Source organism: Littorina saxatilis, linkage group LG9 (genome assembly GCF_037325665.1).
Source record: "Littorina saxatilis isolate snail1 linkage group LG9, US_GU_Lsax_2.0, whole genome shotgun sequence".
In the NCBI taxonomy this organism is placed as follows: Eukaryota; Metazoa; Mollusca; class Gastropoda; order Littorinimorpha; family Littorinidae; genus Littorina; species Littorina saxatilis.
This window is the reverse complement of record NC_090253.1, coordinates 64647757-64666778: the sequence shown is the minus strand read 5'-3', so window position 1 is coordinate 64666778 and position 19022 is coordinate 64647757. Positions and strand designations below refer to the sequence as shown.

Below are 19022 nucleotides of genomic sequence, written 5' to 3'. Positions count from 1 at the left end.
TCCACCTTGGTGATGGCGGGAGGCCCCTCCCGGGCACTTTCTCGTTGGATGTCGGTAGTAGACAGCCAATGGATTGTGGGAGTGGTGAGTTCGGGCTTCCGTCTACTCTGGCGGGAGGAAAAGGCGCCTCTTACCCGAGTGCCTCCGCGGTTCAAGCCCCCCTTCTCGCAGGAAGCACGTTCCGTCTTGCAGTCGGAAATTGCCTCCCTGGAGCAGAAGGGCGCGGTGGAGAGAGTTCGGGTCCACAGCTCCCTGGGATTTTACGGGCGTCTGGTCGCTGTTCCCAAAGCATCAGGAGGATGGCGTCCCGTGTTGGATTTATCTCTCCTCAATACTTTCTTGAGGGAGATAAAATTCAAGATGGAGACGCCAGCCTCTGTCCGAGACTCTCTCCGCCCAGGAGACTGGGTGACCTCGATCGATCTCACGGACGCATACTTTCACATTCTTATGCATCCGACCGACCGGAAATGGCTTCGTTTCCGGTGGGGAGATCAGATCTACCAGTTTCGCGCACTCCCTTTCGGGCTGTCTCTCGCACCGTGGATTTTCACCATGGTGGTGAGACAGGTCTGTGCACTGGTGAGGTCCCAGGGTATCCGTCTGCGGGCTTATCTGGACGACTGGCTCATCATGAACCAGTCCCAGAGCGGCTGTTCGCAGGATACCCTGACGGTTCTTCGAGAATCCAACTGGTTGGGGTTCTCGATCAACCGGGTAAAGTCGGAGCTGACCCCGTCACAGACATTCACTTATCTGGGGATGTCTTTCGACACGGTCGCTTGGACTGTCCAGCCTTCTCAGAGAAGGGTGGACAAGCTCCAAGCTCAGATTCGCTCCACTTTACCTCTCCTGATGGCTTACATCCGCTCGCTCGCCTCCATCTTGGGGCAGATGGAGTCTATGGCTCTTCTGGTTTCACTGGGCCGGGTCCACAAATGTCCGCTTCAGTTCGCGCTGAAGCCGTTTGTGGACTCTCCTCTGGTGGACTGGGACGCCCTCATCCCTTTGCAGGGATGGTTCCAGTCTGCGACCCTTCCGTGGTTGCACACGGAGTGGGTCTGCAGAGGTGTTCCGATCGTCGTGCCCCTCCCCGACCTGGACCTCTTTACAGATGCGTCCAGGGAGGGTTGGGGGGCACATACAGATCTTCAGACTCCTCCCTTTCCGTTACTCAGCCGAGTAATCCGGAAAGCGGAGATGGAGGAGCCGGCCCTTCTTCTTCTGGTCGCTCCTCTGTGGCCGTCGCAGGTCTGGTTTCCAGATCTTCTTCGGCTTGCCCAAGGGCCCCCCATTCCTCTCGCACTCGTGCGAGGGGAACTAGTGCAGCCCCGAACAGGCATTCCACACGAGGAGCCCAGTCTTCTGAAGCTTCACGTGTGGAAGTTGTTCGGGACTCGCTGAAGCGCTCTGGGGCGTCGTCTTTGACTCTGGACTTGGTGGCTCGCTCGCATAGAGCGTCCACCTCTTCAGTTTATGCTTCCCACTGGAAGGCATGGACTGCCTGGTGTTCAGCTAGAGGGGTGAGTTCGGTGGCTCCGCGCTCTATTCAGGTCGCTAACCACCTCTCTTTCATGTCTTCACAGGGCGCCTCAGTCTCCTCGTTGAGGGTCCGGCGCTCCGCTATCTCGGCGACTCTTCAGCAGATTGGTCGTTCTGTTCGAGTCGGGGGCGTTATAGCTGCAGTCATTAAAGGGGCTGCTCTTAAGGAAGCTAAAGCTCGTTTGCCCGCTCCCAAGTGGGACTTGTTTTTAATCCTGGAATTCCTTCGTTCTGCGGATTTTGAGCCTTTAAGCGAGGCCAGTCTGTTCAATGTCACTCGCAAAGCGCTGTTTCTCCTTTTGTTGGCTACGGCCCGACGGGGTAGCGAGGTCCACGCCCTGTCGGGTCAGCCTGGAGATATCTCCTTTGAGCCGGACGGTTCCGCATCTTTGCGTTTCCGGCCTGATTTCCTGGCCAAGAATCAGTCTCCGGGGCAGGCCTCTCCGCTGGTTAGAGTTAAGGCTCTGACCAGCGCGTTGGCCCCGGGTGACCCCGATTCGGTCAATTGCCCTGTGAGGGCACTTCGTCTGTACTTAGCCCGGACTCAGCCGATTCGGTCTGGTTCTCAGAAGTTGTTGTTTATCTCTCTCCTTACTAGGCGCGAGAAAGATTTGTCGAAGGTAACGTTGGCCCGGTGGGTGTCCTCGCTCATCAAGCAGGCTTATGAGTGGAGGCGCACAAAGAGGGGGCGGGTTATGCCCTCCTTGCCACTTGACTCGGCCCGAGCCCATGAGACGAGGGCGTGGGCATCCTCTCTGGCAGTTCTGCGCTCCAGACGTCTAGAGGAGGTGCTGACAACTGCGTATTGGCGTTCCGAAGATGTTTTCATAAACTTTTATCTTCGGGACGTCACAGCTCTTCGACAGGATGGCTCCAGAGGCCTTCCAGCGCTCATAGCAGCAGGCCAGTTCCTGTCCAGAACTTGATGGTGAGTTTTGATTCATTTCTAGCCCACCGCCTTGTTGATGTTATCTGCTAATGTGATTCGGAGTAAGAATATGATATTAAATGGAAAATTTCCTAAATAAATTATCATTTAATTAATATACTTACCCGAATCACATACTGTATTCCCTCCCACCTGCCCCGCTTATGGTTTTAAGATTTTTTAAAGCCGTATGATAATAGGCACGTGTTCCTAGAGGAAGTGACGTGGCATACACCCGTATGGGAGGTAACTCCCGGTGTACTGGCCCATTACCAAAGCTACTTTCACTTTCGTTTTGGTGATGGGGTTGCTTCCCTTTAAATTCTTTAGCCGGGTAAGCGTTTTTCAGTGATAAGCATCTCAGGTGACTCAATGCTAATGTGATTCGGGTAAGTATATTAATTAAATGATAATTTATTTAGGAAATTTTCCAACATTCAGTGACTGTGTCTGATCAACGCCAGTGTTTTTTTCAATCCTTGAATGCACTGCATTGTGAATGTTGTGGTCAAGTGAGAGTTTTATAGACATCGCCGTACGTTTTTCAACACTTTGATGACGTCAGGCAGCAGATTGAAAACGTTCCAACTTGGAAAGAGAGCCAGTCACGATCATATAATCGTAGGGAATCAATAGTTGCTTTGTTTATTAACTTTCAAGTGCTTTTAAAAGTTTGATTTTTGGCTCACGTAAGTGTAGCCTATGCGATCGTAACTTTGTCTGTCTGTGCGTGCGTGCGTGCGTGCGTGCGTGTGTGCGTGTGTATGTCTGTGGTAGAAACTCTAACATTTGAAGACGTCACATTACATTGACGTCACATTATGACGTAAGAGGGTTAGACGTCACGCGAAGGAAGTACTGACAGTCTCGGTCATTATTATTTTGAGCGCGCCGAGACTAGTTGGCAGTCGTGTCCTTGTAAGTAGGCTACATGCAGACAGACAGATCTAGATCTAGTGTCTCGCTTTCTTGCACAGTTTCACCTATGCTCTTTCTTTCTGTGTGTGTGTGTGTGTGTGTGTGTGTGTGTGTGGTGTGTGTGTGTGTGTGTGTGTGTGTGTGTGTGTGTGTGTGTGTGTGTGTGTGTGTGTTACTGTTTGTCGATTTCTTACGTGAGCCTTGATGGCTTCGCCTCTTGTTGTCATTGTTATTGTTGCATATGTGCGTGCGTACGTGCGCGCGCGCCTGTCAGTGTGGAAGAGTGTAGGGTAAGTGTATCCAATTCCGACCGACTTCGGGGATACCTAAATCCGACCGATTTTCCAAGTCACTAATGATGAGGTTCACACGTCATCCCAACAGAAAGAATGCCATTCATACAAGGGCCATTCATGAACGGTTGATGACGCGACGTCACGAACCAATCGTTTCGTCACGAGAGTTAATTGCGTCATCTGCACCGCGGCGCGAAATGTGCCTTCGCCATACGTTTCTTGCAAAGGGTGAGATAATTTGATGAACAGAGTTGTGTTTCTTTTACATGGATGTTAATAAGTGTTTTTGGAAGAATAATGTTATGGTTCTGACTAAATCTCATTGTACTTTTTAATCGAAAAGGGGAAAATCTTATCGGTCGTGATTAGATACCCAGTTTTTGAGAGAGTATTTAAATCCGACAACAACGCAGATAATACAAAACGCTGCACAAAATCCCAGTAAAACCATTCATTGTTTACGTTTATGACTTGAAAAAAGCATATGAACAAGGAAACATATCAGATGATGTATTAGGCTATCTAGCTGTGTGTGTGTGTGTGTGTGTGCGTGCGGCCGAGCGTTACGCGCACGTGTTCGTTTGTGTGTGTGTGTGTGTGTGTGTGTGTGTGTGTGTGTGCGTGCGTGTGTGTGTGTGTGTGTGTGTGTGTAAGCGTGCGCGCGAGCGTTGTGCGCACGTGTTCGTTTGTGTTAGCTTATGTGTGTGTGTGTGTGTGTGTGTGTGTGTGTGTGTGTGTGTGTGTGTGTGTGTGTGAGTGTTGATGCGTGAGTGTTGATGCGTGCGTACTTGCATGTGTGCGTGCGAGAGGGGTTGGGTTTTCTTATGTGTGCAGAGTAGTTGTTGTAGAAAATGCAAGACATTAAGGTTCAGTCTGTAGTGGATATACTGGGACAGCGTCCATGTACTATGCCACAGTTCAGTCTGTAGTGGATATACTGGGACTGCGTCCAGATACTATGCCACAGTTCAGTCAGTAGTGGATATACTAGGACTGCGTTAAGGTACTCTGCCACAGTCTTTGATGACGTCATTTCCGTTTTTGTGATAGTTGAGGCGGACCTGTTAAGTAATCTTTGATTAAGTCGGGACTTCGATATTGCATTTGAGCCAGGTAGCTTGAAAATAAGTGAATTAGTTCGCTCATTAAAATTGTCATCAAAAACGAATATTTCATTACAGATTCAAACACTACTGCATTGTACTTCTTATCTTCTCCTGATTTAAAATATATATATATATATACATATGTTATGTTTACTTTAAAAACGCGTTCAGAATTAAAGAAAACAGGTTGAGTATGCTTCGCGGAGATGAGTGTGATCCGTGACGGTTTTCGGGTATGGTTAGCCGAGACTATCTGAATTTAGTCTCGCCGATCGGACTGTTTTTTTTTTTTAGTTTATCCTTCAATTTGATGCCTATAGATTGACTACATGTTTTTATATCGCTTTACGCGACTTGTTTTACATTTCGTCAAGTTATGAATTGAAATGTATTATAAAATTTGGTACATAACATTCTAAAAATTGCAAATAACAATAACACTTTTGATTACAGATTCAAAAGTTATTGCATTGTATCCTTTGGATTTCCTGGATCCCAATGTATAAACAGATATGTCATGCTTAGTGTGAAAATCTGCTCAAATGAGAAAAATCGCCCGTTTTGTTCATATGCTTCGCGGAGGCAACCCGTCTCGGTCTTCTGGTTTCGGCTAGCCAAATCTCACTAGCATTGTTAATGACTCGTCCCTGATTCCAATGTTGATCTTTTAGTTTCAAACCAACTTAATGTTTTATTATCGCTTCACATGACTTGTTCTGTATATTTTTTTTCGCTGTCATGATGTCACCATTTAGAGGGTAGGGTTACATTTTCAGGTATTTATTCCCCAAGAATATGCAAACAAAATTCCAAACTGGTTTTTTTCTATTGGTCAATGATTCTACTTTTTTTTTAAAGTGAGAAATGGAGTGCAATTAACATTGTTACTTTTGAAGGTATGCTCATGACGTGCATCACAGCGAAATAGCAGTTCAGAAGAACGGAATTCCCATAATTAGTCCTTATTTGCTGCTTTTTTCACTGAGCTCGGAAATGATATTTTGCTTGCATTGTTATTGCTTAATTTATTAAAGCCTCTGGACAATATTCTTTGAATAAATCGTTACCCAATTCTGTTTACGTCCATCCCTTTGTTTGATAGAGTACTGTAACAAGCTATCACATTATGTCGACAAGAATGCGTCTCCATACAAGTTTTTGTCTTGATTCCATCCAGGAGGATGTAAGACTTTAATAAAAACACTATTTCAAAGATCTCTGTCATTAGATTGATTTTGTTGAAAAAAAAGGAAGTCTGTGATTGAAGATTGTGAAACCTGCCTATACAATTTTTCCAGGAAAGACCCTTTTGTCAATCGTGGGATCTTTAACGTGCACACCCCAATGTAGTGTACACGAAGGGACCTCGGTTTTTCGTCTCATCCGAAAGACTAAGGCGTGTCAGCGCTGCTACTGATTTATTCACCTCCCGTCGCGAAAGTGTCAAAAAATGGGGGGGGGGGGGGGGGGGATGTGTTGAATTAACAGAGGTTATAAACAGAGCCAGAGAAAGCATGGTCTTAGGCCAAAAAAAAAAAATAGTCTGTTTACGGTAACATAGGCAAAAATAATAGGGTCGGTAGGTCGGGATTTTTTTTATTTTTTATTTTTTTTACCCCCAAAAAACCATATTTTTAAGTTATTTTGCCAAAAAAACAAGATTTTTTTTTTTTTTTTTTCCCAAATGCCAAAAAAAAGTCTAGGGTCGCGCGAAAAAAACTAGGGTCGGTCGGGTTACCGTAAACAGACCTATTTTTTTTTGGCCTTAAAAGTGCGGAAGTGTGAAATGGGGGGCCTGAAAGGGGGGTTCCACTGTTATAGGGGAAGAAACACTTCTGTGCATGTAAGTTAAGTCAACTGACTTTGTTTATTTCCTGGTTTTTTTCCAGAGGGGCGTGTGGGGAGGTGAGGCTGGCGTTCGTCAAAGGGTCCTGCGAGAAGTTTGCCTGCAAGATCATCTCCAAGAAAAAATTCTCTGTGGGGGGATCGTCTGCTGTGGTGAGTCAACAGTAGAGATTGTAAATGGTTTTCATTTTCATTACTTTGTTGTCCCATCACTAGGAAATTCGGGTTGCTTCCTCCCAGTGGAAAGCTAGCAGCAACAGAGTCGCGTTACCCAGGTGTCTGTGTGTTTAGGTGTAATCAGCCACCAGCACTGCTGGCAGAACGACCCAGGTCTTTTACGTGCCACAGTGGTGACACAGGATTGGAACATGGATACATATAAAGTTGACCCGTGCAGACCTGGTTACTGTACGAAATTTGCGTACAATCTTACGAAATTGAAGACCGCTGTACGATTATACGCCAGACATTAAAATCATACGCAAAAAACAACAAAAAAATTATTAAAAAAAAAATTATAAAAAAAATTTTAAAAAAAGTATATAAGTCTGAAGAGGACTGTGTGAGCCTAGAAAGCAATGTGTAAAGAGGACTGTATGAGACCAGAAAATACTGACCAGTGCAGTGACAGAAATGAAGGGCTGACTCAATACTGCTGACAGCAGCTGATGCAAATTTTCCTCAGAGGTCAAAAATAAAAATTATGTTTTTCTATCATTCGTTTTGTGTCACATTTTCAAATATCTAATATTGTATGGGGTTTTTTTTCTCAACAAAAATGTTTTAATTTACTTTCAGCACAAATTCTTTCTTACATGTATTTACAGTCTTTAAATAATGGGGTTTGAGGGGGGAATAAAGCACAGTGTGTATCGCGAGAATGAATTGTACACCTTAAAATTCTGATTGTACACATTTTTAGCCTCATTTGTACACCAGGAAATTTTAGTGGTAATCAGGTCTGCCCGTGTCCACTCTGGTGCCACTTTCTGGTGTCCCTTTCTCTCTTATAAAATCTACCTGTCATGACAGACCACCTCTGATAAAGGGACACTTTTGGCTGGTCGCAAGGAAGTCCTTTTGTTGAAACTACTATTATGTTCATGTTAAGTCCTTTGTACTGGAAACTTGCATTCTCCCAGTAAGGTCATATATTGTACTACGTTGCAAGCCCCTGGAGCAATTTTTTGATTAGTGCTTTTGTGAACAAGAAACAATTAACAAGTGGCTCTATCCCATCTCCCCTCCTTTCCCCGTCGCGATATAACCTTCGTGGTTGAAAACGACGTTAAACACCAAATAAAGAAAGAAACTATTATGTTCACTTTATTGATTTTTCCTGTTGTCAGAGAAGTTTTATTTTGCTACACTGGAAGCCCCTTTTGAGACCCCTAGATTTAAAATTGCCTCCCTTGGTGTGTTTTCTCAGCTTTTCTCTTCATAAAGGGGTCTGCTCACGAAGCGTCATAGCCTCGGCGCTGCATCTGTGCGTCAGCTTATGACAATAACTTGGCCTTGGTTTTTTTCAGGCAACGTGTAGCGCGAATGAAAAAATTGATTAGGATGAATTCTTCAACTTATTCCTTTCTTCGTTTCCTTTTTTTTCCAGAACATGTCCTCACAAGTAATGACTGAAGTGAAGATCTTAAAGGCAATGAAACATGTAAGTAGCTTGCTTGGTATGCATGCATAAATATGTCGTCTGCTGCTTGTCATGTTTGCCACAAAATGGTTTGATTAGACTTTAGTGTCATTTGAAAGTGAACAATTCCAGTAGATATCAACAATATTGTCATCAATTGCTGTCATTCTTTCAGCGAAGGAACATTTTGGGGTATAAATGTATCATGTGTTGGAAACTGATCAACTGCATCAAGAATGTGTTGCTATGGGAACAATTATATGCAACAAGAGTAAAGAATCTGTCAACTTAAATTACAACAACAAATTGTGTAATGTATCCAAACTCACGATCTTCAGACTTAAATACATGTATAACCCATGACTCATGACATTGAAGTTAATTCTGCAATTGTCAAAAAAACAAACCTTACAAACTTTTATGAAGATATACCCCAGAGGGACACGTTTTACTTCATAAAAATTCCAGCACAAATATCATACTTTTGCTCAGGATACAGTTGTTAGGTGAATAAACCCTGAGATATCATGCCTGTGGTTTCAAATTTAAATCTTCAGTTCCATTGTGTGGTTGATGTTTATTTCATTCACATGAGCATTCATTTTAGTTTTGCGTTACTGTTGTTGATGTTGATTCTTGCTTTTTTCAGCCTTGCATTATTGGCGTTGAGGATGTGATTGACACGCCTGAAACACTGTACATTATGCTGGAATTGTGAGTTGTTTTTAGCTGTGTGTGTGTGTGAATACGAATATGAATTAATGTGTGTGTGTGTGTGTGTGTGTGTCTGTGTGTGTCTGTGTCTGTGTGTGTGTGTGTGTGTGTGTGTGTGTGTGCGTGTGTTAGAGAGAGAGAGAGGGAATGATCATACAGGTGATTTCTTTCTCAATCAAATACAAGTGATTTGGATAAATGAATGGACTATTTCCCATCTACTTTAAAAATAAAACAGGCAGTCTCCCAGCTTAAAAACAATCTTTTTATACTGTGTTTGTTCTGGATCTGGATCTGGATAACCCGCCTGGGTTGGTGGTTGGCGGGTGCGCCACAGAAGCCGACGACGACTATCAACGTGACGGTTTTTTTGGGGGTTTGCGCATCTAAAAGAGTCTTAAAAGTTCACTGTACACAAGGTGGATATAGTGTACAACTCCAGCTGGTCTTCTTGCTGCTGTACTTGCGGTTTTAGTCCGTTTGCCCTAGAATGTAGGCTTTCCAAAATGTTATGGGGCATGAGCTATGTTTGAATTTCGTCGGATCACCTTCATCTTAGGATTGCTTGAATAACAGATGCATTGATGTATGCTAAATTTTGCTATTGAAATAACAAGTTATGGCCTTTTTCATTCATGGTAGTGATAGTGTTTGTGTGTGCTTTCAGGCGTACTTCCAGCATACCAATAACAAATCTGTAAAAGAAAAAAGAAAAAAAGAAAAAAGTGTAAAGCTATGTTACATGGATTGAATTTTATTTTACTTTACTCATTGTGTTTCAGAGTGGAGGGCGGGGAGCTGTTTGACAAGGTGGTCAGTATAGACAATTATCCAGAACTCACAGCAAAGCTGCTCTTTTACCAGATGGCCTGCGCTTGCAAGGTAAAGTCTGTCGTCATCTCTCTTACATATATTGTGATGGTCATACCTGTTGTAATGAGAAATGATTGACGGGTATTCAGTCTAGCCCTATTTTACAAGATGGCCCGTGCTTGCAAGGTAAAACACATGACGGCCCTTTCTGGTACGCAGGTTGTGACATTAGAACAGCTTGTGGGGCGGGGATGTAGCTCAGTCGGTAGCGCGCTGGATTTGTATCCAGTTGGCCGCTGTCAGCGTGAGTTCGTCCCCACGTTCGGCGAGAGATTTATTTCTCAGAGTCAACTTTGTGTGCAGACTCTCCTCGGTGTCCGAACACCCCTGTGTGTACACGCAAGCACAAGACCAAGTGCGCACGAAAAAGATCCTGTAATCCATGTCAGAGTTCGGTGGGTTATAGAAACACGAAAATACCCAGCATGCTTCCTCCGAAAACGGCGTATGGCTGCCTAAATGGCGGGGTAAAAAACGGTCATACACGTAAAATTCCACTCGTGCAAAAAACACGAGTGTACATGGGAGTTTCAGCCCACGAACGCAGAAGAAGAAGAAGAAGAAGAGAACAGCTTGCCATGAGAAATGATAGACAGGTATTCAGTTTAGCCCTATTTTACAAGATGGCCTGTGCTTGCAAGGTAAAACACATGACGGCCCTTTCTGGTACGCAGGTTGTGACATTAGAACAGCTTGCCATGAGAAATGATAGACAGGTATTCAGTCTAGCCCTATTTTACAAGATGGCCTGTGCTTGCAAGGTAAAACACATGACGGCCCTTTCTGGTACGCAGGTTGTGACATTAGAACAGCTTGCCATGAGAAATGATAGACAGGTATTCAGTCTAGCCCTATTTTACAAGATGGCCTGTGCTTGCAAGGTAAAACACATGACGGCCCTTTCTGGTACGCAGGTTGTGACATTAGAACAGCTTGCCATGAGAAATGATAGACAGGTATTCAGTCTAGCCCTATTTTACAAGATGGCCTGTGCTTGCAAGGTAAAACACATGACGGCCCTTTCTGGTACGCAGGTTGTGACATTCAGAACAGCTTGCCATGAGAAATGACTAAAATAATGGGAAGTTTGCTGTGGCAAGGTCAGCACTTGATAATGGGGCAGTGATGTTCAGGAGACAAAGTACAAAACAAAATAGAAAAGTATTTTATTTTTTCTTCAGCTTCTGTTTCCCAGAAATAAAAGCAACTATTTGTGGCTAAAGTGCCCAGGGTACAGCTGTTGTTTTTTCTCAATACTTGATGGGTTTTCACAGCTGTGACGTTTACAGATGACAGAGAGGTTTGTTTGAATACAAAATGAAAAAATCACAACAAAAGTGATTTGTTTTGTGTCAGAAACTTACAGTAACGTGTAATTTAAAGAGAACATTTTTCCTCAAATGTGTCCTTTGTATTGTTTTAATGTCCCTTTGCGGAATGTAACCCCTAAACCTAAGGTTAAGGTTAAGGTTAAGGTTAAGGCGGTGGGTTGTTCAAAATAATGTTGCTTTTGTTTTTCTTTTGTTTCTTTTTTTTTTTACCCCTGCAACTTTTTCTGTTACTTTACTGACAGAATAAACATTCTGTTTTGTTCCTTTTCAGTATCTTCATGACCAGGGAATAACACACAGAGACTTGAAGGTGAGGCAGCTTCATTATATTTTATGCTTACACCATTCTGCTCAAAGTGGTGTCCTGATTACCTCCCCTGCCATGAATAAAAGTCAAAATGCGTGATCAGTGTGATCAGCATTAACTGACTACCGTTAGACTGCATAATAAGCTTTATGCAGAGCTAGAAATAAACTGTACCTCATCTCAGCTTTCATTAGTTTTGACTCAAAAATTACAGCAGAGATAATAATTTTTGTTTCTAAGGATGGCATTTCATACAGGAAAAGAAATCGTTGAAACTGAAAGAAAGAAGAGAAAAGGAAGAAAAAAAAAAAAACCCACTTAGGGTTTCATTCTTTTCATTTATTTTTCAGCTTGAAGCGGACTGCATGCAACTGAGGCAAAAAACAAAAAAAAGAAAAGAAATCGTTTGTGGCTGAGATATTATGGTGATTTTAAACGTAACAACTGATGATGGTATATGCTATTCATTTGATTTGTTTCTGTCCACAGCCAGAGAACATCCTGCTTTCCTCAGACGCAGACGAAACACTGATCAAGGTGAGGAAAGTCACGGATTCAAACGTCTCACCTGGCTTTGTGGCCTAGACACATACAATTACAATGTGAAACCTACAAACATTTCTCCTTTGTCTTTCTTTGCTTATGTCATGATAAAAAGTGAATGAAGTCTTGTATAAAGCAGAGGTGAAATAAGCGTTGTGACCTGTGCGTTGTAGGTGACAGACTTTGGGCTGTCCAAGTTTATTGACGCTGGTTCCATTATGAAGACGTTCTGTGGCACGCCCACCTACCTGGCGCCAGAAATTCTCCTGACAGCCGGCAGTGGGGCGTACACTATGGCTATCGACTGTTGGAGCCTCGGTGTCATTCTCTTTATCATGTGAGTGGAACACGCGCGCGCGCGCACGCGCGCGCGCACATACACACACACACACACACACGCACACACACACACTCACACACACGCACGCACACACACACACGCACACGCACACACACACACTCGTCGTGGAATTTTGGAACTGACTGTTTATTATTTTATAGTGTTTATATTTGTTTCTGTTAGAAAGATAAAAGAATGTTAAATCTTGCATTGTCAATTATGTTCAAGAGAATATTTTTCATGGAGAGTGATTGAAACATCAAAATCACCAAGTATAGAGTTACGTCAAAATACCACAATGACATCAACATGCACAAATATACAGACATACACAAACACAATTGAACATGGACACATTCACAAAACAACACACAGGCACACGCACGCACACACACACGTGCACGCGTACACACACACACAAACACACACACACACTCTCTCTCTCTTTCTCCCTCTCTCTCTCTTCTTGTTCCCTCATGGGCGAGGGCTGCTTGTAAAAAAGCATGTATTGCTGATATCATTACCCTCGTAAATAGAAAAGTATCTTATCTTATGTCTCTCTCTCTCTCTCTTAGCAGTAACAGTCAAGTAAAGTCAGACAGAAACCAGCGCATCATTCCCATGAAGACAAAGGTGTTTTGGCATGTGTGCCTGATATGTTCTGTGTTTGTGCTTGCAGCCTCTCAGGGTATCCTCCGTTCTCCGATGATCGCACAGACATGGATCTCCCTAAACAGATAATGGGCGGCCATTTCTCCTTCCCCAAGCAGTACTGGAAGGATGTGTCTGATGATGGTAAACTCTATTTTTTTTTATCTCATCTTTTTCAGTAATACAGTGACGGGCGCTGTGGCGTGGTGGTAAGACGTCGGCCTCCTAATCGGGAGGTCGTGAGTTCGAATCCCGGTCGCTGCCGCCTGGTGGGTTAAGAGTGGAGATTTTCCGATCTCCCAGGTCAACTTATGTGCAGACCTGCTTAGTGACTTAACCCCCTTCGTGTGTACACGCAAGCACAAGACCAAGTGCGCACGGAAAAGATCCTGTAATCCATGTCAGAGTCCGGTGGGTTATGGAAACACGAAAATACCCAGCATGCCTACTCAACGAAAGCGGAGTGAAGCTGACTATGCTCTCAGAGTATAGTTTGGGGAACCCAAATGGGCAAACGAGCTCACACGTAACCCAAAAATTCTGGAATGCTGAAGAAGAAGAAGAAGAAGCAGTAATACAGAGGAACCCATTGTTAAGACCCCCAAATTTAAGACTTTATTTGTTTTAAGACCCTTTTTTTTAGACTTTCTGTACATAACCTCTGTAAGATTACTCTATCAATATGAGGCTTATATCGCGCGTATTCCGTGGGTACAGTTCTAAGCGCAGGTATTTATTTATTTTTATTTTATTTTATTTTTTATTTTATGCACTTTATATCGCGCACATATTCAAGGCGCAGGGATTTATTTATGCCGTGTGAGATGGAATTTTTTTACACAATACATCACGCATTCACATCGGCCAGCAGATCGCAGCCATTTCGGCGCATATCCTACTTTTCACGGCCTATTATTCTAAGTCACACGGGTATTTTGGTGGACATTTTTATCTATGCCTATACAATTTTTCCAGGAAAGACCCTTTTGTCAATCGTGGGATCTTTAACGTGCACACCCCAATGTAGTGTACATCTCCATCTCCCCCCTTTCCCCTTCGCGATATAACCTTCGTGGTTGAAAACGACGTTAAACACCAAATAAAGAAAAGAAAAAGTGCTAAGCTTTCAGTTTGGTGCTCTATAACGACCACACAGAAGATGGACCAAGACATGTTGTGTACAGGTGGTAACGGTGGTAACATGAGTCACAAAGAAAGAAAATTTGACTCCGATCCTTCAGAGTGGTCGCAAGGGCAGGTTCGACTGTAATTTTGTCGGAGTACAGCGTAGTCAAATCATGTGTAGAATTTAGTATGCCAGTTGTTTGCTTGAATGATGGAAAATTGTAAAGAACATTTAATATTAGTCATGAATCTGTTATATCTAGAAAATTGATGTGTTATATTTAATGGGTTTAGTTCCAGTGGGTTTATTCATTTTTTGTCCACTCGCTTGGAGAGTGATGTGTGTGTGTGTGTGTGTGTGTGTGTGTGATTGAGGGTAAGTAGATTGCTAACATCTATGCATGTGAGTAAACATCACTTTGTTTTTCTTGCCATCTGTTGAGCTAAAAAGTTGGTTTACAGTTAACGGGATACTATTGATGTTTACAGTTAACGGGATACTATTGATGTTTACAGTTAACGGGATACTGTTGATGTTTACAGTTAAAGGGATACTATTGATGTTTACAGTTAACGGGATACTATTGATGTTTACAGTTAACGGGATACTATTGATGTTTACAGTTAACGGGATACTATTGATGTGTACAGTTAATGGGATACTATTGATGTTTACAGTTAAAGGGATACTATTGATGTTTACAGTTAACGGGATACTATTGATGTTTACAGTTAAAGGGATACTATTGATGTTTACAGTTAACGGGATACTATTGATGTTTACAGTTAACGGGATACTATTGATGTTTACAGTTAAAGGGATACTATTGATGTTTACAGTTAAAGGGATACTATTGATGTTTACAGTTAACGGGATACTATTGATGTTTACAGTTAACGGGATACTATTGATGTTTACAGTTAACGGGATACTATTGATGTTTACAGTTAACGGGATACTATTGATGTTTACAGTTAACGGGATACTGTTGATGTTTACAGTTAAAGGGATACTATTGATGTTTACAGTTAACGGGATACTATTGATGTTTACAGTTAACGGGATACTATTGATGTTTACAGTTAACGGGATACTATTGATGTTTACAGTTAAAAGGATGCTATTGATGTTTACAGTTAAAGGGATGCTATTGATGTTTACAGTTAACGGGATACTATTGATGTTTACAGTTAACGGGATACTATTGATGTTTACAGTTAACGGGATACTATTGATGTTTACAGTTAACGGGATACTTCCCGCAGTGGGGCACTGCGGTTATGAAATTAAAGGCCCCTCCTGTTTTTGGAACCGCAGGAGCTTTCTAGTTTGCTGTTAGGTAGATTTTTGGTTCCTCTTTCCTGTCATGCTCTCTTTTTCTTCATGAATTCTTTTCTTTTTTCTGCCTTCTTGCTCATTCACCTGTATTTTTTCCAAAAATCTCTTCTCTTGCCGCTTGTCTCGCGATTCATGTATAGTTTAATCTGTTAGTGTTCTGATGTAAGTCCAGCAGTAGATAGGTTAAGCCTATTTTAACATACTGGAAACTGGTAATCTTCCAGTAGGTATTAATTTAGTTTTACTAAAGCCTGCTGGGACACAAGTAATGGGTTAGTGCATTTGTAAACAGGAATCGCTTGACAAGTGGCCCCCTTCATCCCCCCCCCTTCCTCGTCCTGATATGGCTCTGCGTAGTCGGCTGGACGTTAAGCAACAAATAAACAAACAAACAAACAAACGAGATACTATTGATGTTTACAGTTAACGGGATACTATTGATGTTTACAGTTAACGGGATGCTATTGATGTTTACAGTTAAAGGGATACTATTGATGTTTACAGTTAAAGGGATACTATTGATGTTTACAGTTAACGGGATACTATTGATGTTTACAGTTAACGGGATACTATTGATGTTTACAGTTAACGGGATACTATTGATGTTTACAGTTAAAGGGATACTATTGATGTTTACAGTTAAAGGGATACTATTGATGTTTACAGTTAACGGGATACTATTGATGTTTACAGTTAAAGGGATACTATTGATGTTTACAGTTAACGGGATACTATTGATGTTTACAGTTAACGGGATACTGTTGATGTTTACAGTTAACAGGATACTATTGATGTAACCGTTTGGGGGGAGTTTCTGGTGAATTTGACGAATGTGGGGAATCCACAGTACCTTAATCTAGATGCACACTGCATGATTTGCTTGACGAATGTGGGGAATCCACAGTACCTTAATCTAGATGCACACTGTATGATTTGCTTGAAAACGCACCACAAGTATTGTAGTTAATTAAATCCAAGTGAGCCAATGCGCTTCAGGGAGCTGCCTCTCGTGGGTGTTGGAAACAAAAAGTAGTCAACTGGCGCCGCCTGGGGGACAGACTGGAGCGCCATCTAAGACGCGGCCCCCTAGTAACGTTCATCGCATAGACTCTCTTCTTCTTCTTCTTCGTTCATGGGCGGAAAGTCCCACGTTCACTCATGTTTTTGCAAAGACAAACAGGCAGACTTACTCAGTGGAAATAAGACAATTTAACCATCAAGAGCTACTGTTTCTGTGCCTATTCTATATCATTTAATGAAGCTTTTAAAACACATCCTTTTGCAAAGTGAAGGCAGTCCTCCTGCACGGTAGTATTATTTGTCACGTTGAATCTGATGGTAAAACTTTGGAAGCATTCTAAGGGCTGTTTTCCTTAGGTATTATACCTTTAAGCTACAATATTATTGTCCCAGCAAGTTGATGTGAGTGACAAGTGTACTGTGTGTGGCCTCACAGCCCAGGACCTGATCAAGAAGCTGATGACGGTGGACCCCAAGAAGAGAATCACGCTGGCCGACGCTCTCAACCACCCCTGGCTAAAGGTACACCCACACACCCACACACCCACACACACCCACACAACCACACACCCACACAACCACAACCACACAACCACACAACCACACACCCACACAACCACACACCCACACAACCACACACCCACACAACCACACAACCACACACCCACACACCCACACACCCACACAACCACACAACCACACACCCACACACCCACACAACCACACACCCACACACCCACACACCCACACAACCACACACCCACACACCCACATACACTGGACCCCCATTTTAAGACCCAATTTTCTCAGACTTTTGGAGGTCTTAAAGGGGGGGGGGGGTGTTATCATTGTACTGTATTTCAATCACGTTGTGAAATAACTCTGTCAGGTTTGTGTTGGTTGTGAAAGCGAATACTCTTGCTTTCAGTGAGTCAAACTTTCCCACGTGAAATTATAGGCCAGTCACCAGCGAGGAGTGTGTCTGAAACATGGGAAACATTCGCCTCAATGAAATGAAGAGAATTCACTTTTTCACAACCCATGCAGACCTGGCAGATTTTTGTCCGGAATTTGTTCATTGTGGGCTTATTTTTCTACCTTTCCCTGAAAATCATGTCAGTGCCCATGCATGCACTTTATAGAAAAAGAAGCCTTAAAACAAAGCAGGGGGGAGCTCAGTTTTAACCCGGTTGGTGGGCGGGGATGTAGCTCAGTCGGTAGCGCGCTGGATTTGTATCCAGTTGGCCGCTGTCAGCGTGAGTTCGTCCCCACGTTCGGCGAGAGATTTATTTCTCAGAGTCAATTTTGTGTGCAGACTCTCCTCGGTGTCCGAACACCCCCGTGTGTACACGCAAGCACAAGACCAAGTGCGCACGAAAAAGATCCTGTAATCCATGTCAGAGTTCGGTGGGTTATAGAAACACGAAAATACCCAGCATGCTTCCTCCGAAAAACGGCGTATGGCTGCCTAAATGGTGGGGTAAAAAACGGTCATACACGTAAAATTCCACTCGTGCAAAAAACACGAGTGTACCGGCGTGGGAGTTTCAGCCCACGAACGCAGAAGAAGAAGAAGAAGAACCCGGTTGGTGTCATGGAATGACAAGGACAGCTATTTGTCTCTCGTAAGCCTTTTACAAATGGTTTGCAATGAAGATACCGTAGCAATGGATGATGAAGATGACTGTGTGACAGGATGAGGACGTGATAGCCAGGGCCAACAAACTGATGTACCCCGAGTCTGACGGCATGGCTCCACCCAACAGCATGGTATGTATTTGTAACCAGGAAAATGTGTGAGATGGCGGTGGGTGGAGAAATGAGTTCGGAGCATGTTTAGTGCAGAAAAGAGGCTCTGCCCAACATCATGGTACGTACTGTATTTGTAACTAGGCAAGTGTGTGTGATGGGGTGGGGGGAGAAATTGGTTTGGGGCATGTTTAGTGCAGTAATGAGGCTCTGCCCATCATCATGGTACGTACTGTATTTGTAACTAGGAAAATGTGTGAGATGGCGGTGGGTGGAGAAATGAGTTTGGAGCATGTTTAGTGCAGAAAAGAAGCTCTGCCCATCATCATGGTACGTACTGTATTTGTAACTAGGAAAATGTGTGAGATGGCGGTGGGTGGAGAAATGAGTTCGGAGCATGTTTAGTGCAGAAAAGAGGCTCTGCCCAACATCATGGTACGTACTGTATTTGTAACTAGGCAAGTGTGTGTGATGGGGTGGGGGGAGAAATTGGTTTGGGGCATGTTTAGTGCAGTAATGAGGCACAGAGAGAGATGGATGCATGGGAACGAGAGGATTGTGTATGTGAGTGGGGGGGGGGGGGGGGGGGGGTGTGAAGCTGGGGCATGAATCACATGAGTGATTAGATGGGAGAGATGGAGTCTGTGTTTTACAGGGCATGATTGAGCGTGGTGAGTGTGGTGAGCGTGGTGAGTGTGCGATCATGTGAGACAGAGAGAGTGGGTGTGTCGAGAGTTATGTTATATGAAGTCT

General features: G+C 43.3%; 1 protein-coding gene across 1 annotated transcript in view; it reads left to right on the top strand.

Moving 5' to 3' along the window:
• LOC138976806 (serine/threonine-protein kinase Chk2-like) overlaps window positions 1-19022 on the top strand; it is a 43838-nt gene that overhangs the window by 19184 nt on the left and 5632 nt on the right. The window contains exons 6-15 of the mRNA XM_070349700.1: window positions 6680-6788; window positions 8245-8298; window positions 8927-8991; window positions 9774-9873; window positions 11467-11505; window positions 11992-12039; window positions 12219-12382; window positions 13065-13180; window positions 16957-17042; window positions 18216-18290. Of these exons, the coding sequence (XP_070205801.1) occupies window positions 6680-6788; window positions 8245-8298; window positions 8927-8991; window positions 9774-9873; window positions 11467-11505; window positions 11992-12039; window positions 12219-12382; window positions 13065-13180; window positions 16957-17042; window positions 18216-18290 (856 nt within the window). The remainder of the gene's footprint in view (window positions 1-6679; window positions 6789-8244; window positions 8299-8926; window positions 8992-9773; window positions 9874-11466; window positions 11506-11991; window positions 12040-12218; window positions 12383-13064; window positions 13181-16956; window positions 17043-18215; window positions 18291-19022) is intronic.